At 34.8% G+C, this 20,633-nt stretch overlaps 5 protein-coding genes across 5 annotated transcripts; 2 read left to right on the forward strand and 3 right to left on the reverse strand.

Annotated features, from left to right (window-relative positions):
* The first annotated feature begins 11 nt into the window (after positions 1–11).
* On the forward strand, positions 12–1,541 carry LOC119083065 (phospholipid phosphatase 6). The gene is made up of 5 exons (XM_037192688.1): positions 12–249; positions 352–518; positions 821–920; positions 985–1,090; positions 1,148–1,541. Exons 2-5 carry the CDS (start codon positions 357–359, stop codon positions 1,443–1,445), a joined length of 666 nt encoding a protein of 221 aa, XP_037048583.1. The 5' UTR covers positions 12–249; positions 352–356; the 3' UTR covers positions 1,446–1,541.
* Positions 1,542–1,779: 238 nt separating this feature from the next.
* LOC119083070 (vitelline membrane protein Vm26Ab-like) lies at positions 1,780–2,563 on the reverse strand. The gene is made up of 2 exons (XM_037192693.1): positions 2,402–2,563; positions 1,780–2,335 (listed from the first exon to the last, which is right to left on the reverse strand). Exons 1-2 carry the CDS (start codon positions 2,411–2,413, stop codon positions 1,868–1,870), a joined length of 480 nt encoding a protein of 159 aa, XP_037048588.1. The 5' UTR covers positions 2,414–2,563; the 3' UTR covers positions 1,780–1,867.
* Positions 2,564–3,720: 1,157 nt separating this feature from the next.
* On the reverse strand, positions 3,721–5,378 carry LOC119083063 (acylglycerol kinase, mitochondrial-like). Its single transcript, XM_037192686.1, has 4 exons — positions 5,193–5,378; positions 4,996–5,131; positions 4,719–4,884; positions 3,721–4,656 (listed from the first exon to the last, which is right to left on the reverse strand). Exons 1-4 carry the CDS (start codon positions 5,300–5,302, stop codon positions 3,773–3,775), a joined length of 1,296 nt encoding a protein of 431 aa, XP_037048581.1. The 5' UTR covers positions 5,303–5,378; the 3' UTR covers positions 3,721–3,772.
* A 45-nt stretch (positions 5,379–5,423) lies between these two features.
* On the forward strand, positions 5,424–6,346 carry LOC119083064 (ubiquitin-related modifier 1 homolog). The gene is made up of 5 exons (XM_037192687.1): positions 5,424–5,587; positions 5,653–5,720; positions 5,860–5,941; positions 6,009–6,057; positions 6,138–6,346. The coding sequence occupies exons 1-5, from the start codon at positions 5,550–5,552 to the stop codon at positions 6,204–6,206; spliced, it is 306 nt and encodes a 101-aa protein (XP_037048582.1). The 5' UTR covers positions 5,424–5,549; the 3' UTR covers positions 6,207–6,346.
* A 4,635-nt stretch (positions 6,347–10,981) lies between these two features.
* LOC119083066 (double-stranded RNA-specific editase Adar-like) lies at positions 10,982–13,442 on the reverse strand. The gene is made up of 7 exons (XM_037192689.1): positions 13,252–13,442; positions 12,493–13,179; positions 12,166–12,425; positions 11,958–12,096; positions 11,834–11,894; positions 11,711–11,779; positions 10,982–11,649 (listed from the first exon to the last, which is right to left on the reverse strand). The coding sequence occupies exons 2-7, from the start codon at positions 13,167–13,169 to the stop codon at positions 11,191–11,193; spliced, it is 1,665 nt and encodes a 554-aa protein (XP_037048584.1). The 5' UTR covers positions 13,170–13,179; positions 13,252–13,442; the 3' UTR covers positions 10,982–11,190.
* Positions 13,443–20,633: the final 7,191 nt, after the last annotated feature.

Genomic DNA, 20,633 nt, shown 5'->3' on the forward strand with positions numbered 1-20,633 from the left:
TCATCTCTTGTTTACATTTTGGTTGTATTTGTTCTAAGCCGTCAGAGTGATTCAGAAAATTATTCAAAAATATTATCTTTTTGATGGATGCGACGAGTGTATCCGCTGTGTATCTAGGGTTAATTAGTCATATGCACTAGTGTTCTTCTAAAAATAAATAAAAACAATCTGTTAATTACCTTTGTACAAAATTAACTTTCGCTTACTGGGGAGACTTTGTATCTACGTCCAGTTGGTCGTTTTCAATAGGTAAGAATTTTTTTTTAATTTTTCTTAAAAATTCGTTTCAATTGTCGGTGTGGCATTCGATAAAATGTTGAATTCTAAAGCAATACGTGCACAAATTTTCAGTCGAAATGGATCCGAGAACGAGATTAGACGAGAAGGAGAAGAGAAACGTGCCAGAACCAATACAAAAGCTGTTGGCCTATGATGTGGAACTGACGAGAAGATTTGTCTCCTTTAGCTTAAACTTTGTGCCAATCCGATCGTTGAAAACGCATTGCAAATTTTTAGAGGTTAGTCATGCTGCAACATTTTAGTTGAAGTAACACAAAGCAAGTAGAAGTAGTGCATGAGTTTGAAATCGGACACTAAATAACTACTTGATAACAATTTAATCGCTTATTTCTGTGTGGCAAATAGAATCTTAAATTTTCGTCTCTTTGTTGAAATAAAAATTGTGTTGGAAAATGAAATCTAACAAATTAGAGAATATATTTTCGCATTTCATTATTCCAACAAAAATCGAACTTAGGTCCCCGTATCAGTTTTGTTATTGTAAATAGTATAGTTAACCTATAACTTCTCCAATTTACAGTATTCCTGTCATGGGATCGTATGGTTGGCTGGTCTTTTGGCATTCTGCTGGTTAGTGGATAAGCCCGATTGGTATCAGACGCAAATGAATCTGTTGTTTGGTATGTAAACCATTTTAATGTTAAAAAAAAAGTTCATCTCACTTTACAACTGTTTCGACCATAGGCCTGGTTCTAGATATCATATTCGTAGCGATTATAAAAGCCGCAACCCGCAGACGTCGTCCAACTGTTAACGATGATATATTTTCTCTTGGTCCTGACAAATTTAGGTACTTGCCATCGTTTTTTTTTTATCAGGTAAATCTTAACTTCAATTTCGTCAACAGTTTCCCATCTGGTCATGCATCGAGAGCATCTCTGCTGTTGTTTTTCTTCACTATGCTTGATCCAGTTTCGTATATATTCTGGCCTCCGATTTTCGCCTGGGCAACTAGTGTCGCTTTGTCTCGTCTGCTTCTATACAGACATCATATACTCGATGTGCTGGCTGGTGTTTTGCTGGGATTCTTCGAAGCGGCGTTGTTAGGTGTATTGTGGTTAGAAAAGGACACCGCTTTCATGTTAATGAATTGGTTGTCCGAGGAACGGCTACCTGGATCAGCCACTCAGGAAGATACGTTTTAGAGGAAATATTATCTGTTCTTTATCTCAGAGTGTTTTGTTTGTGTTTGGGATTTAAAACTCGTTTAATTTGTACGATAATAAAATGGTAAAAAGTTATAAGAATTGTTTAATTGATTGCCGAGTACAAGGTATACTTCGATCGATGTGAAGTGGGCAGGAAAAAGCTAAAAAATAAGGTGAAGGGAAAAACAAGTGGGAATGGTATGGTTAAAAAGAAACCACAAAATATTTAAATAGTTGATCACCATAACCAACCAAACACATTTCACGAGAAGTAAAATACTTCTTGCTAAGACTTTTGAAGGAACAAAACATAAACAGAAACACGAATGCAATTTAATTCTATGGCCGTTTTTATTTTAAATTCACAACGAAAAAATGAATGGAAATCAATTTCACACTAGGGCATCACGTTTAGATGTTTAGAGCAAAACCGGTGCAGCTGTATATTTTAATGGTGCCGCACCAACGACAGGAGCTGAATACGCTGCTGCATATGGAGCGTATGCGTATGGTGATCTTGCTGCAAATCCTGTTGTATAGGCTGCGGTTAGTGGTGCTGAATAGGCAGCAGAGAATGGGGTTGAATAGGCAGCAGAAAATGGGGCTGAGTAGCCTAATGGGGCTGAATAGGCTGAATATGCAGCAGCTACTGGTGCAGTATAAGCTGCATATGGTGAACTATATGCCAAAGGTGCTGGAGCCGCAACAAGTGGAGCTGCTGGGGCTGCTACAATCGGTGCTGCAATTCCGTTGTAATTACGGGCTACGACTTGAGAACTCGTTGCTGCTACGTACGGTGATGCGACTAGTGGTGCGCTGACGAGTGGTGCTGCCAAGTGACCAGGCTTAGCCGATACACAGCCAACGATCACCAAAATTGTTGAAATCTGATAGAAGTAGAAAAAGAATTTAAGAATTTACTTCACCGTTCAGACTGTGATATCAAAACTTACTAGTTTCATCATTTTCTCAAAATTTGATTATAGTTTTCGTTTGGATTAAACAAAAGACTGAATGCGAATTGTATCGATTGGTACGAATCATATCTGCTTTTATACCAAATCGAAAAAAAGTGTTTCTTCTGGTTGCACCACTTTCCCTCCAACATTCAGTCGCGTAATTTCAGCACACACTCGTTTAACATTTCCAATATTTTTTTTAAATTTAATTTATTTCCAACACATCTCTCGCGAATGAGTTGCAATGTCGACAAGTACAATATTGTAGTGCGTAGAGTTAGTGTGTTATTTAATCTTTGATTCTTCTTCTCTAATTTTCAATTTATATCACGTACAATGGACACAGTATATGTATTACATAAAAGTTGATATCATCGCGTCAATCAAAATTTTAATGAAATTTCAAAAAAAATCTTACCGATATTTCGATAGGTGATTAGGTGTAATAGAACGTTTTGTTTTCGGTTTTGTAGTTCTGAATGCACTAAATTCTGCATCTGCTAAATTTGTAGATTATGTTTTGAAAATTGTAGTCAATTCATGGTGTTTCAAGAAATTAATTCCGTATTAGACAGGCTCTTCTCAAGTGCTAAGTATTCTTAGAGTTATTCAGGAAGTTCTTCAGGTCTTCCTTTAAAAATATCGGTTGAAGCTTGCACAAGATGATTTTTTGAAAAAATTTGAGTTGACGATTCTCCAGACTCCATTTGTTATCAAAATGGTCCTAATGAATAGTTAGGGTAGGGTATGCACTCTTTTTTTTGAGCTCTTTACAGGAGTTTTAATACAAAACTATTTTCAATTCAAGTCTTTCCATAGCCCATTGTAAAGATTGGAGTCTAGACACCAAAAAAATGATTCGATAAAAAAGTATTCGAAAAATGAGTTGTGGAAAGCTCGAAAAAACTACAAAAATATCCACGGCCGAAAAACTTTTCGATCCGAAAAAAAAATATTGTCCAATGAAAAAGATTTGCCTGCGAAATAATAGACTATATTCACACACCACTTCCATTAGCACCATTTTAATGACAATTCGATTATTCGTAAAGTCAGCTGAACTACCAAAGTACCCTTAGTTCGGAAAACTCGAAAATATAAAAGAAAAACGTCTTGGGCTGAATAGGACTAGATGGTATTATATGACAATCACTCATTTATTATGCAAAACAGAGATTGTGTTGTAACAGAATCACGACCTTTCGAAGTTACAGATACACGAAAAGACCATGTTCGTTATTAAGTTTAATACTTTAAAGGGAGACAGTGGGCATACGAGACAACGTAATTGAATCCAAGAAATTATACATCCTTTCGACAATAAAAACAAAATTCTAATTTTATTAACCGTTAAGTTTCTCGAATTTACAATGTGTACATTTGAATAGCCCTTGGAATCACAGTAATTCTAACCGGTTTCACCTCATATGACTCGTTATCGATTGAGAAAAAAATTTCTTTTTCCTCCGTACTGACCACTTCGGGAACAATTTCAACAGACCGAATATCTTCGTTCTTGCATTCAAAATCGTTGATTCCCAATCGACTCCAACTATTCTTAACAAAGTCAATGCTGGACTCTTCATATTTTCCAATTTTTAACGACATTTTCGGCATTTCATCGGGTAGTCGGTTCACATTGGTGGTCAGCAGCAGTTCAGAAGGTTCGACATCGATTTCGTGACTAGTTTTGCAGTTTTCGTTGGTAATCTTTGAATAGTCTGGTCCTGCAACTTGTCGATTGGATGAAAAACTGATTTTCGGTATAAACCTAGACCACCAACGCCGATTGGATTCAACGACACGTTCTTCATGTTTCACAAAACAATTCTTGCAGCCCGAACATGGAGGCGATAACACTAATTTAGCCTTACATTTCCACTGTGCACCGTTGTCGAAAGCATTGAAAAGAAACGTTGCATAGTCTCGCAGTGACCCGAGGTACCAGTACTTATCACGTCTTGTCCAAATATCGCGATAAGCACCCCAATGTAAGGAATCGATAGCGTAAACTGGCTTAACATTTGATGCATCCGTGTCACCCTCTGCTTGCAGAACTTCTATTTTCATCACATCTTTTGGTTCCGTTTTTCCGCGAACAATTGAAATTGAAGCATTTGCCATTCCTTCCACCTCCTTCAAATTTGATGATTTATTAAAATCGTACAGGTGCATGGCTAAAGAGTTGGTTCTTCCAACTGGTAGAACTCCAATAGGACAATTTTCGAGATACGGTCGCCGTAGAAGTCCTAAAGTGTAAGTTGTAATTTAGTTTTGTAGGACAGTGGAAGACTTACACTGAATGATCTACCGGTAATTGTCTCAGAAACTGTTCCGTCACCGCCAGCAACTAATATTGAATCTGGTAGAGATTCTAACTCTTCAATGTATCTGCGTGCATGACCTTCTGAGTCAGTCTTGATTATTTCGATTGCAATTCCAGCCAGGTGTAGAATAGGCGCGCAATATTTTTCAAACTGAAAAAGTGAGATAATTGTCACTAACGGAGCGGATAGTATAGGTTTAAGCGAATGGAATGTGAGTTCTATAAGAAATTGTCATGCTGGATGAATGGATGAAAGACGTACCGAGTCTACAGCTGATTTCTTATCAGCAACTGGATTCAGAATAACCAAGACTGTCTTCTGTTTAGCTGTGACTGGCTCTCCAACATCTCCATAGGACACAGCCTCCTGACAGTACTTTCTCATCATTTGGTTGATTCTGAAGAATAAATTGTATGTGAACTTGTTTGTGAGAGCATGGGTAACGCCGTAACACTTACTCATATTTTTCGTTGGAATACGAAACGCCGTAAGAGAATGCAACTGCAGCAAATGCTGACTTTTTCCAATTGTTTCTAATTGTGGTAAAGATTTTAACAACTTTTGCCATTGTTAAAAATCTCTTTCGGTGGTAGATTTCAGACTCCGGTATCCACTGACATTTCACAGACAGCTGATAACTGATGTCACCGCTGAAGTTTGTTGTTCAATTTCGCTGCGTTGTTCTGTCATTTTCTTTGCGTTTCGTAGCTGAACATCAAAACAACAACATAAAAACGTGTGCTTGGGGTTTTGAACAGTGGAAATTTGGACTCGAAAATATATTAGATTCATATGAATATGAGAGACGCTTCAAAATGACCGACAAAAAATTGGACATAACATTGGAATTTGGGTATGTTGATCAAGTGTACAGTGTAGTCAGAAAATTTGATGGTAAATAAACCGGTTGCCTTTCAGTGGTGGTGCAGAATTTTTGTTCAATAAAATCAAGAAGCATGAGGTTTCATTGGATGGGAAGAAAGTTCGTAAGTAGTTTCGACTCAGGAAAATACAAAATTACAAAACAACTTTGAACTAAATTTGAACTAAAACAGAAAATCGACCTCCTCCATCTGTGTCACAATGTACAAACTGAAAAAATTTGTCTTTTCCTTTACCTTTCAGAGACTATCCGTGATCTCCTCACGTGGATGAAAGAAAACATTTTGACTGAACGTCCGGAATTATTCATTCAAGACGGATCAGTGTGAGTTTTTGAAATTACGTTTATCCTGTGTAATCACCGCTAATTATTGAATTGAACATTTATACAGACGGCCAGGTATTTTGGTACTGATAAACGATGCTGACTGGGAATTAATGGTAAGTATTGAACACAAATACTTTAGACATTCGACTCACGGTTTCGGTGAAAATTAATTTCAATGATTCATTCAATGTAGGGCGAACTAGAGTACGAAATCCAACCGAAAGACAATATTCTTTTCATATCAACACTTCATGGTGGTTGAGAGGGTGGTATTAAAAACGAGCAACGAATTGAACAAAAATAAAATCATTTCAATCGCCGCTCGAGTATAGTACATATATTGTACGTTTAAAGTTGAGAAGTGATAGAAATAAACAACAGCAGAAACAACAAAAAGCAACAAACAAAAAAAAATGTTTTTTTTTTCAGTAAAAGAAAAACGTTTCCACTTCACCACAACACATAGCTTTTGATGTTGATTTATTGAGTTTGAAATAGTTCAAATACAATACATCTCCTTTACCACTTTATGTACGAGAGAACCGAGTATTATTACAGAAGAGGGGTGCTGTTATGTGCAGATTGGTATGTCCATATCCAAACCATCGTTATAATATAACAACTTGGATAGTTCGACACAAAGTCGATATTCGAATGGAGAAAATGAACTCTTTCCGATAACAAATTGTTCAATTAAATATCCAGCGCAAGATCTACGTTCGTTTTAATAAAAATAAAATCAAGAAAATAAGAAGAAAAAAAAAGGTTGAGAAAAATCTATAAACTAGCGATATACTGAACCATGAACTGAAACCCGGCATATATACATTGCGGTGAAGTTTTCTTTTGCAGAACACATTTATTTCGAGATTTTAAATGAAACGTAACTAGCGAGGTATATATACACTGTACGCCGGTACATATTAAATTAATGAAAATAGGTTGAATGACTGTTGACTGAATGCGAATTTTCAGGAACGACAAGTAATTTTAATATTACTTTTATGGTAGCTACAGGATAGTCTGATCGTGTTGTGATTGAAAGTAATCCTATTTTATTGGGTCCAACCTTTCCTCTAATGCATTAATAGCTAGATCATGTTTAATCAGTGTTTGGCGCTTTGCGCGTAGTCCTCAACTTACAGTCGATGATTAAATTAGGCTAATCAATTCAATACGGTTTCTTAATCCTAAGATACCATCTGTAGTATGCACACTCCAACCATTCGCCTCCCAATTACATTTAAGGGGTTTGCAATATACTATACTATAAAAGAGAGATAAAAAAAATTGTTTAAATTGAACTCCCTCTCTCGACGGCAAAAATTAAGTCAGAAATTCAACACAAATTAAATGAAATTAATCAGTTTTATTTTACATTAAACCAAAGTGCATTTTGGATATGACTGCCGGTGCTTTATAAAAGGACACACAAGTTCGTATTGCACAATAATTTTAAAATATCATACAACATTTCTAGAGCTGTAGTTTATATGATTCGTTCATGTACAATTTTATGGGAATGAATTTCCCACTGGATTTGTTAGATAATTAATGGTGGAATCGTTATAAAGTTCTGTTTTTGGTGACTATATATGTGTGTGGATATGATATGGTTTTTGGTGTTATACTATTGTGGAAAGAGTGGCTGTTACTGTAAATCGGCGTTGCACTCTCGGTGGATATAAATACACTTTATGCTCAAACACATGAGTGTGGGCGAACGAGAAGTTCGTATATAGTTTCAACAAATTTATTATTTTGATGAAAATTTACAAAATTTATTCCAATGTTGGTATCCTATAACCAAAGATACCAGATACACATAGGACTAAATTTGTATGATTTCAATTTCATTATAATAAATTTTTCATTTTCAGTTAGTCGTTTTCCATTTCGATATTTCATTACAATGTATGATTATTTCTGTATATTCAAAATCATTTAGCTTCGCGTTTCTATTTTCTGACCAATTTTTTTTCTCCCTATGCGTTGCGGTTATATACATCGATATAAGCAGCGTTTCTGATGGCATCTCCATTTTCACCTCAATATGTCCATCCGTCTTCATACATTTTTCAAGCGTTTGTGCATGAATTTTGTTTGCGTTAAATTTCATTTTCTTACGATTTACTAGACCCAATTTTACCCGAGAAATGTATAATATGAATGAACAAATACAGCACACACTGCATCATGAGTGAGATATGATGAAAACATTATAACCTGAACAATCATGTGGCCTTGTTTATTCAAGGGACGTAATTCTGATCTCAATTTTTTTTTTTAGGCAAATAATGCAAATTGGTTAATGATATCATAATATGAATTCAGTTTATTTATTAGAACCAGGGCTGATTGCATTAATTAGAACATTAATTCTGAAAAAAATTTCGTAACTTTTTAGAATTGAAATTCCGATAAATAGGCCGTGATCAGCAAGACTGTAAACTTTGGGGAGGTATCTAATAAAATGGCGGTCTGTGTAACCTCCCCAAAGTTTACAGCCTTGGTGATCAGAACAATTAGGGTAACATGCCAATTAGGGTGGTCGATTTTTGAATATTTTCCATCCGAGCTTCTGGACCTAGCTGATGCGACTCAGCGAAGTCTAAAGAAAAAAAATATATGTATGTCGAAAATGGCTAATTTTTAGTCACTCTCATGGCGATCACTCGACCGCATTTAAAACTTTTCTCAAAATCTTTTTGCATCTGGGTTCCCTATCAGCGTAGCCTTAAAATAAGCTATTGTGCGAAAAAATTTAAACTCATTTTGTGGAAAAATCTGCAATAGAAATCTCTCTCAAATAAAAATATCGGAAAACTGGGAAACTTTTTTACCCGGAAAAAGTTTTTTCGTCACAAAAAGGATGTGTCTTTTGGGTTTGTTTATTAGAGTAGACCCTGTATTTTATACTAAGACCGTTTTATCAACAATTCTCTTTTTGGCTTAGACAAGAAAGCCTTTACAGCCTCGAAAAAATAAAAATCATCTTGGGCAAAGCATAGAACATTTTCGAAAATATCTTTGTTGGTCTTAAAATTTTCTTTAGACTTCGCTGAGTCGGATCAGCTAGGTCCAGAAGCTCGGATGGAAAATATTCAAAAATCGACCGACCCTTATGTCAATGTACTTCGATAGACAGACATAATCATAGTCTTTTTAAACATAGACCTTTTTGAAGGATTAAATCATTTCAGATCGCTTTATAACGTTCAGTTGCAAGTTGAAACTTTATGAAGTTGAAATATGTAATTGCACATTTCGTTATGTCTCATCTTTAATCTTTAATTTTCTATATCGTCAACAGGTCAAAGTGAAGCAAAGTGAATGTTTTCAGGTAGGGTCTTCCGATAAAATGATGTTAAGCTTGTTATAACTGACATCAGTTTAAGAATTTTGATTGAACAAGAAACAAGTTTTAAGAGCACAGGTACTTATATGGTGTCTGTATTGTTTAAATAATAATGGGACAAACGAATTACTTATTAAACATAGGATTGTAGTTAGGCATAGAGTATGTAAATGTTTCACTTAGACACTGATCAAATATTGGGTAACAATTACGGAAACTCTAGAAATACTAAATGCATGCCCACGATTGAGACACAAGGCTGTGCAATCAAAGTCCGAATATACAAATTTGAATAAGGCTTCATCAAATTGACTATAAAGCCGTCTGTTGATTACTTTTACAGTTCAGTAACCGGCGAAATAATTTACATCAAATCAACGTCACAAGTTAGTAGAAAAAAAACATTTTTCCATTTCCTCAACATCTGGATTGTATGGTTCATTAAAAAAGCTATATCATCATATTCCTGTATAATGGCGTCACAACACCCAACTAATTGGGGTACAAATTACCGCAGTATTTATGAGCGCAATCAAATTTTACTAAATAACCAGGAATTGTCAGATGTAAAATTTCAATTCGAAGATAACACTGTGCTGTTAGCCCATAAATTTATCCTGGCCAGCAGAAGTCCTGTGTTCGAGAAAATGTTTATTTATTGTCCTACCGATGAAAATTTCATTCAAATGGAGTGTGTAACAGCAAATATTTTCTTTAAATTCTTGCAATATCTCTACACAGACGATATTTCATGGTTACGAGTGTATAATGTTGGTCCAGTTATGGCTATAGCACACAAATATGGAGTTAATCATTTAGAGGAATTGTGTTATGACTATATGTCCGGAAGATTGAACATCGAAAATGCATGCACATTCTTACAGCATTGTTACCCCTTTCGCAACAAATTCACAGAAAAGCTGTTCTCCTTTATTGATGCGAAATGTGAAGATATAATATTGCAGCAAAGTTTTTCCGACCTGTGTATCGATGCACTTTTATGTATTGCTAAACGTGATACGTTGGTTGTGCGAGAACATCACCTTTTCAAACAATTAATTGACTGTACTTATCTGGCTTGCAAGAATACCAAACCAAATCCGAATGCAAAAATTGTTTTCGATCAAATACGCTTTCCTACTATGAACGTATGCGAATTCAATGAATGTCTACGAATCGCTCCAAACTTTTTCACTGACGAAGAAAAACTTTGTATTGTCAATTGTATACGTGGATCGGATCGGACCCAACGGAGGAGTGTATATAATTTGGCATATCCGAGTATCAAGCGAGAATGGAAGTTAGTCAAAGAGTATCTGTTCGAGCCACAAGGCTACGATTGCACACCAGGAAACAAAAATTTTGCTATGCGTTTCCAAGTAACAAAATCGATAGAACTGAAAGAAATTGAATGCTTTGCAAATGATAACTGTTCGTACTTTGTCGAATTGGTTGATGGACGCCAGCGATCAATATTTTCCAGATTCGTTCCGTTTTCGGACTCATACGTGGTAACGACTTCAATGAAATTAGAACCGTTAACCACTTACACTTGGAAAACTTGTATGTACTGTACGAGTACTATACGATTTGCTGTGTCGCAAGGCAACAATAAAATTCAAGCTTCGAATACGTTTTCGTTTGTGGGAAAGGGTAGGAGTGCACTGAAAAAAATTAAATTTGTTCAAAAGTATTTTATTTGTCTTTCAATCAGTCGATTTATAGTAAATTAAGGAATGGAAAAATGTCTGCACAAAGACGAAACCAATGTGTTTGTTACAATATTCGAAAACATTTAAAATAATGAAAAAAAAGTATTCAAAACTATTCTAATACATGGGAATAGGAACTTGTGAATTGTGTACTTAGATCATACACGAACTTAATCTCAGTTTAACTTGGTGTCCCAGGCACCAAAATTTTGTGCTTTAAGAGCGTCGTAAAACATTTTCTTCACCTCATTATATTTCTCAATCCCTTCGGCCGACCAATGGGTTAGCTTTTCATCGATGTCATGGAACATATACCTGAATGCACTCCGTGACACTTGTGACGCCTTGCCGTTCTTCTTCAACCCAGTATTCAGATCGATTATCTCTGCGCCTCGTCCCATGCTCCAACAAACGCCATAATCTTCACACGAAGCAAAATTCGAAATTTCCATCACGAATGTGGATTCGAATTTTGGTGTGTTCAGTCGATATCCATCGGTTGAATTTAGATTTGCTACCGGCGATTTTTCCAACCGTCCGAACATAGCTCGATGTAAGTGGAATGGCACATAACTGCTGCCCAGGACGATCGATTCTAAGTAAATCGGTTTGATGTATTTGGATAGAGCTGCACCCTATAACATCAACATCATTATCGAATCAGATTTTAAATGAGGTCAGTATTTACTAGTTTACCTGTAAGCCAAGTATGTTCCATCGGGCCATTTTGTCTGAGCATGACATCGATTTTATCCGTTGAGCGTTCTGGAAATAAAGTTCTTATTTTCGTTTACAGTTCGGTCATTGAAAAGAATTTACGGTCTCGGAAAGGTTATCCGTCCCACCAATTTTTTTCGTCCGCAGTGTTCCCTGTCTAGCCCTACATGGAAAATGGTAATATGAAATCGATTAATTTAAAATGGGATTGAATGAGATCACCAACATTTTTTTCAGCTGAGCACATCCCTTTAAGCTGAACACTCTAGCATCACCACAAGGTATCGTGTTCACATACAAATGAAATTTCACTTCTGCTTTCAATTGAATCTCTTTCCCACTCATAACAAATATCGATGGTTTCACTGAAAGCATAGGGATGGGAAGCAAGATATTGAATAGAAAATAGATTGTGTTTCAGAGATCGAACTTACTTTCTAACATCGATAGGAGTTCTCGGTATAAGAAACAAACGAAGCTTCGTCTAACCAACACCTCTGCGTGCATGTCATGCAAAACTCTGCCATTTTTGTCTTTAAGTTTATCTGCAAAGCATTTCGTTCCAGTACCAACAGCGACCACCGTAGCATCATTAACCGACATTCCATTAGTCATTACGATTCCAGAAAGCACTTTGTGGGCTTTGTATTGAACATTGTTTCTCATAAGTTCATTGAACTTGCTTTTTACAAGTCTATTTAAGATGAGAAAAAATTGCTAGTCATTTCAAATTCCACGTAAAATCATCGGTTATAACAAACATTTCAATTGAATCGGCAAAAGGTTGTTCCAGCCGAAATGGTAATAATTGGGGCGGCCAAGATATTTGTTGAAGTTTGAAGCCAGCAAGACTTTTAAGAGCTGTTTCAGCAGCACTTTCTTTTGTTATTTCAACTGAACTACCCCATTGGTAGTAAGTTACACCTCGAATTGAAATGTGGTACTTGATTCGATTGTCGATTTTTTCCCATCCATCAGCAGTTATCTCTGACTCAAACAATAAATCCAATGCCTTCCTCATGGGGTTGGCATAATCGCTGGACTTTTTCATAGCGTATTGAATGCTCGGTTCAGATAATCTTTGCCTTTTAGCTGCATTCGGAACGAAGTTTATGTCATCGTCATCGTAATATTCGAGTGCTCGTTTATTGTTCGAGCCTTGATCATTTTCATCGAAAGATGTATAGTAGTTTTCGCCAAGAAATTGAAATTGGTCGAAACTAACGTTGTGATAATTTTCATTCGTATCAGAAAGCTGATAATTTGGAATCATTTGTGGCTGACCGTTCCATTGAAGTGGATTTTCATGAAAGGTATCGCCATTTCCTTGGTAATATCCTGGAGTATTATTATATGGATCAAAATACGGATTCTGAGCAGGATCCATATTATAATTAGTTGACTGAAATAATCCTTGTACTCTTTGTAGGAAGTTCATCTTGACGTGTCTATGATTGAAATCAATTGATTGAAATCGTTTACTCGAATTTTTTTTATGTAAACTGTAAACAGTTACTCACGTCTTCTGGAAATTTATTTTCAACAAATTCACTTAAAAATCGGTGTTTTTCTGGTTAATTCCGAATTTTAAGATCGTCACTTTATGCACACACAAAACAGGGACACGAGTCAATGCTCTCCACAAAATGCCTAACCTAACTAATCATCAAAATTACGAATTATTGCGACGGCTAAAAAAAAAAGACTTTGGTACTATCATATGGAGAAATAAACAAAATGCCAGCCAGTGTCATGTATTGGTGTCTGTGTCACAGCTCTACGAACTCTTACGCAAGGATGTGAAACAGTAAAAGGTAATAGCGATCATATGATATGATGTATTCAGATTAGTGGAGTGCATCGACAAACCACTAACTCAAATATGATGTTCAACTAATCCGCAACATCTTATATCTGAATGCATTTTACACCATGTTTAGTTGAAACATTTTAAGCACCTTGTGTATCCTTACTTTCGTTTAAAAAAAAAATCAACAGCTCCGTTTTTAACCTGTTACAGACGGCAAGCATATGACCACGAGCATTATCGGGTATATTACCTCCATCGATCAAAGTATTTTTAATCGGATGATTTCAAATCTTGAACTTAAATTTTTTTAAACATGCATTTTACTATGTAAAGAACCACATTACCCAGAGCTTGTCATTATTTTTGTCGTTGTTATCGTTAGCAAACTCAAAAGCCCATATGAACATTGTTCATAGTCAACAAACTTTTCACACCTAGCAACATTTCCATCATTTATCTCATTAAAACCCAGATTTTCTCCCTCGAACTGTTATCGGACAAAATATCATTTTCGCATGGCCTTTTGGGTAGAGAAAATATCTATTTACCAACTCAGTGACGGAAAGTAAAACTTCGTTTCAATTTTTGTTTTGAATCCACACCAGCGTTGTCGATTTATTGAAATAGTGGAATGATGTATTTCAAATGCTGCTGTGATGCTTTGATAGTGTAACAACGTAGCATAGGTTAGGTTTCAGTTCAGGTGATGAGGTACTCAAATTTTATGAGCTCCTCGTCTACAAGCCTCTGTTTCTTCTCTACAATGCCTTCTTCAATAAAATCTACTGGATAAGTCGGTGTCAATTGTAATTCTGTTAGCCAAAAAAAACCTTCGTATCGTATCTACTCTCTTAAATTACAACGGAAAAATCTTCATTCAGTCATTTCCACTGTCGTCCCTCTTTAGCCACGCGACATATTTTACGACATTAAATTAACAACAAAAGAATGAGACTACGTACTTTGCACGAGTCTGAACAACATCTCGACCTGGCTATAATTTTTGTATTTATATCCATTCCATTCCGCTTTTTACACTTAATTTTTGAAACACACCATCAACACCATAAATAATGACATAACTACCTGTTTTCAAACCATTTTTATGTGTACACAATTCAAAAATCACGATAAAACATTTTCCAGTAAAATAAATTTTCTTTGTTTCTCTATCCGGTCGTTTTTATCCCGAACCAACTTCTCTGTCGTAAAAAGTGTTTCCATCAACTCACTTGAATACAAAAACACCGGCAGCTAAATGTTGAAGATAAAAAAGGAAGAAAAATCAACGACAACAAAGACGAAAAGGCAAATATAAAACAAAAGACTTGTATACAACGGCATGTTTTCAAATTAAAACGCGGTTTATTGAATGGTTTTTCCTGACTCAACTAAAAATGTCTTTTATGACAATGGAAGCTAATAAAGTGAATATGAAGCAGTTACTTGAGAAGTAAAATTGCATTTGAAACGACTAAACGAGCGACAAGCATTCATTCTAGCAAAATTTAATATTGTTAATAACGGGTGTACCGTTCTCCATGACAAAAAATTGTCGTTACTTTTTTTATTTTTCTCCACACTTTCCATTTAAAACTTATATTTTTCTCGATTTTACGTACAACAATATTCACTGGTTAAATCTATTATGTGTGTCAAATAGCTGTGGTGTTATAAACGTTGTATATTGCACGTGGGGTCAGCGGAACCGGAAATATTTAACATAAAAAGATAAAAGAGAAAAGTTTTTGATGAAAAATTTTATAATGAAATGCCTTGATGAACCCGTCTTTTGTCTTTTTGTATAACTTTAAATATTGCTTCGAAGTATTATATACCCAACCCATACCTGTTGTTTGGGGGTAAATGTTTAATGTAAGACGGCTACACATTTTTGGAATTTTAACCGTAAACGCTTCGGAAACCAATTATACACCGAAAGGGACGAGACCACTTAAGCTACATTGCTAGTGAACTTTCCCGTCGAGAATAACATAATATAAAATCAATTTAACTTGAAAATTCAACAAATATGACTGAAACGTTTCGGGATATTTGTAGTTTTTAATCGTTCTAAAACGACTGTTGTCGACAGCGATGATAAAAAACGATTACCTCCAGATAATATTCCCTTAAAAATGAATAAATTATGACAAATTAAGTAAAACAATTCAAATCAACAAACAGAAGTACTAGATTTAACGAAATATTCGCCGTTTAAATTGAATAAAAAATTGTGAGATAACGTTGCAAGTAAATTATAAACATTCTCCTGCTATAACAACCGGACTCAAAATAATGTTTAAATCGTTTCTACCAAATAGAAGTACAGCCATGAGGGCAGTTATGTCTGACTCAGTCGACACCATACTTTATTTCGAACCATTTTCGATAAATATCCCATAAATGTACCAGAATAGCAGCAACTGTTTCTTTGATTCTAGTTTTTGCAGCAATTGTAATAAAAATATTACAAAATTGTTGTTTAGCTACATGTAACTAAAATATTTCCTAACATTTATTTATTGTTGGATGTTGGCAATAGTATATATCTATATATAATCGAAAATAGCATGAGTTTTCTGCATTCAGTCGTCACAGACGATATAACGTACAGCGTTCTCGAAATAAAACCTTATTTTATCATTATTATTTCATATTTGTTTTCCTTCTATTTATCGAGTGTATTTATCGGTATAAATATTATTTTTATTATTTGTATTAAACTGCTTCGTATATCCACACTCAATGAACAAACTCTCGTGCAATAATCACGTGATGCAAAATTTTCCACGTGACTCTAGTTGAAGCCAGGGATCATTTATTTTTTATGAGTATTATTATTCTGCTTCATTTATACTTATATATGTATGTATAAACTGGTACAAATGTTTATGGATGCTTATCCTAAAAGCTTCATCCATTGATGTGAGTATTGAAAGCTATTACAGTTATGCATTTCCTTTTGGCAATAGTGTTTTGAGCATGGAGCTAAACAAATCTATTTTAATATTAGAGCATTTTACGATATACGTATAGATGGTGTGTATTATTCTTATATGGTGAAATTTATGTGCATTTAACAACCAGAAAATTTTACCCCTCTATGTGCCATGTATCTTTCCAAGTTATTCCTTTTTTGGTTTATTAATGTCTCTCCCATTGCATTGAAAATGGCACAATTATGAGAACAGGAATTAATAAGAAAAGAAAAACTGAAACTTGGTCAGTCTTTAGAAATTTTTATTTGGACCAATGGAATCCTTCTGATACTAACAAGTATTTCACCAACCTGTGAAATCATCGAATGTTCCACCGAGGAACATCTCTTTTATTCAAGGTTTTTTTTCGTAATTCGCATCAAAAATACATCGAGGGGTAACCGACTGGCCGAAATGGTGGCAAATCAATTACTAATTCCTTGTAATTGCTTTCAATTCCCTTTATTACTTCAATTACCGGATTAACACCTATACTTGCCGGATTCGCCATTCAATTTCTATAATTCCAATAAATTTCTACAATTCCACGAATTTTCGAAATAATTCCACTATATTTTCCGTTATTATTCAAATCCATTGCGACATATTTTTTTGTAGGAAATAGTTGGTGACTCACTATAAATAACTGTCTCATAGAGACTAAAATCAAAGTTAAAGGAGCATTTTGTAATGAACAGATTATTTTGAAACGCTTTCGGCGAAACTAAAATTTGGAACAGCTATGTTGCAGCTTCTCGGATACTACGGTAAATAATTGTAATTGGTGGAAATACAAAAAATTGATGGAGTTATTAAGGATTGACCGGAATTAACTGGGAATACGTAAAATTGATGGAATTAAAAGGAAATGACTGGAATTGACTGGAAATACGTGAAATTGATGGAATTATGAGGAATTGACTGGAAATACGTGAAATTGATGGAATTATCAGTAATTGACTGTAAATACATTAATACATTGTAAGGAATTGAAAGTAAATTAGACTAAATACAGATAAGTATGATGATCGGAAAAAAGTACCAGGAATTTCCGATCATAGGACTAATCGATTTTTTTCGAGATTTTTTGTCAAATATCAAGAGAAATACGAATATCCTCAAAGTCATTTTAACAATGACCATTTTTGGCGATAATATTTATATCACAAATACTCTTATAACAGGGCCTACTTTTTAGAAACTTTTAGAGAAAATCGAGAAATTCAAGAAACTTTGAGAAATTCAAGAAACTTCGAGAAATTCAAGAAATTTCGAGAAATATTTCTTGAATTTCTCAAAGTTTCTTGAATTTCTCGAATTCGAGAAATTTCGAGAAATCCCAGAAAATTCAAGAAATTCGGGAAACTTCGAGAAATTCAAGAAACTAATTTCTCAAGTTTCTTGAAGTTTCTCGAATTCGAGAAATTTTAAGAAATTCGAGAAAATTCGAGAAATTTCAGGAAATTCAAGAAATTAGTTTCCAAAAAGTAGGCCCTGTCTTATAACGCTTGGAAGGGAAGTCTAGTGAGCGTGCTAGAAAGTTTAGATCCATCGGGTCACTTTTGCGTACCAGGATACGAGTTACCTGATCTACAAAATCATAATTTTTTCACAAACAAATTCAAAATAAAAAATTTACATTTGAGCACGACGGCTTTGATTAGCACTTCATCTCATTTCGATAGCCATGTCCGATGGAAGCAACTCGTCATTTCAATATTAAGTTTTCAGCTGATCTTGACGTCTGCCACCACGTATTGTTTCTATAGATTGTGGATTTGAGCACTACTTCACAGGACCGTTAATGATGGATGCTGTCGGCAAGTCGGCAACACGGTCTTCTGTTCCTTTTTTGATTTGTATTTTGATTTTTAAATTTCGTATCTCAAAATACCGTCTCGAAGGCAGTGCCATCGCTGATTTTTGCGGTAGTGACAATCCACGCCATTAGTCGTATAAATTTATACGTCAGAGAGAGCTTTTTTCTCCTTTGTTATGATCTGTCAGTTTTTCTATTTTGCGATTTAGTATGGAAATGAAAACTAAAATTGAGATATCTTTGCTGTTTTAAGTGGTTTTTCATATTTTTTCGGACCAAAATGTTTTAAAGTGTGTTTGGAATCGATTGACATTAACAAAATAATAAAATAGAAAAAAATATTTTCACACAATCTGTTAATGCCAATCGATTCTAAACACACAAAGAGGGCTAGCACCAGGTGAAAGTTTAGGCTGGAGTTTCGGTTGGACACCTACCACTCAATTTTGGTGCACAATGGATTGGTATGGCCGAAGATACGGGTGGGATGTATACGTTGCGAATTGGGGAGGTCTAACTGGCCGATGGCATATAAGAGACGATGGCATCTATGAAGGTGGCGGCGATAAACGTATGGACATAGAGTCAAATCAACCTGTTGGCTAATACGGCCGATCATATTATTAATAGCTAAACATGCCAAATAAATTTTAAACGTTTATTAACAAAGATATAGTAGATTATTGAACTGGTCTACTAAATGCGTTGTAAAACGAATGTTTTTATGTTTACAAGAATAGAAATTATATTCCGAGGATTTTAAATTTTTTGTTTGTATTGTTTGTATCACGTATACAAATGCATTTAGTAGACCAGTGCAATTTCCTGCTTTAACTTCTAGGTGAAAAATTATTACAGAGCAAGATAGTAGTAAGTATTTAATGATTCATTTAGTTTCCTATCATCGTGTTCTGTAATGTCACCATACCGACCATCTGCAAGTTAAAATTTTGCAATTTGATATCAAAATGTTCCTTCCATTTAACCGTGAATAAAAAAATTCATTGAATTCCAAAACATATTTTTTGAATGAAAAAAGATTTCGCATGAACATTTCCGGATTTAGAATACGGTCTTATTTGTTAATAATAATTTGACGCAAACACATTTTTTATTGCACTTAATCCTAAATGTTAAATTGGGGTCACCAAGCTGCTGGGAATTTCGCGCCGGAGTAATTCACAATTATGCAAAAAATGTCACATCTTATATAAGGAAAAGGTAATTTTGTGAGTCATTGTGAATAACTCCAGCGCGAGATTAATCATTACCAAACTAAAACTTGAGATAAAATAACAAAAAACTTAGATTCGGTCTTTATATAAAATGGAGATGATTTGTTTGAAAACGGAGTTACAATTGTTAAAAGTTTCCTATGTGCAGAATGAGCACCAGCTGAATATCACCAGCTGGATCTACTAACACACACTTATTGTATGATAAACAATCAAAACACATTCTTCGCAATGTGTTTACTTCATTCATATGTGTTATGTGCGCGCATAGATGACGTTGACGTAGAAATGTACTGTCTTTGAATGTTTTACAATACAAAGTGGTTTTGTTTGTACACCAGCTGGTGATATTCAGCTGGTGCTCATTCTACACATAGGAAACTTTTAGCAATTGTACTATACAGCCTGGGACAGTCAAAAAAGTTCATTTTTATTCTATACGTAAAAATACACTTTTTTGACTGTCCTTGGCTGTATCTCCGTTCATTAAATTTCTATCACCACTTTCAATTGTTTTTATCTCCACTTATTATCTTCGCTTTTGGAATTTTTATCTCTGATCACATCTCCGTTTCTGAAATTTTATCTCCACTTTTAATTGTTCTGATCTCCATCACGTAGATTTACTATCTACAAGTCTCATTAAATTACTATCAAAATTCATTTTTTTTATCTCCAGAAATATTATTATCCGCAAATGTAAGACGTTTGCAAATTTGTGTTTAATCTACTATATTAACTGGAGTACACTGATACATCACTAGCAAAATATTTAAGGTTTCGATTAGAATCCCTTTTATATTCTGCTTGGATTACAAAGTTCCAAGACTTTATAATTTACAATTTTTTATCAATAATTAAGGCATCAAGGTCAAGGAGACAACTGCTCGAAAAGTCATGGTACAGGGCCCAGAAATGTCACTATAAAAATATACATAAAGTCTCTGTCCCAGCTTGACCCACAGCTTCATACAAAGTCGCAAAGTCATGGTACCGCGTTTTTCAAAGTAGTTTCCCCTCGATCAAGTTATCGTCGTATTTAACTTTGATTCTTTCG

This window comes from Bradysia coprophila, unplaced genomic scaffold (assembly GCF_014529535.1).
Source record: "Bradysia coprophila strain Holo2 unplaced genomic scaffold, BU_Bcop_v1 contig_54, whole genome shotgun sequence".
Lineage (NCBI taxonomy): Eukaryota > Metazoa > Arthropoda > Insecta > Diptera > Sciaridae > Bradysia > Bradysia coprophila.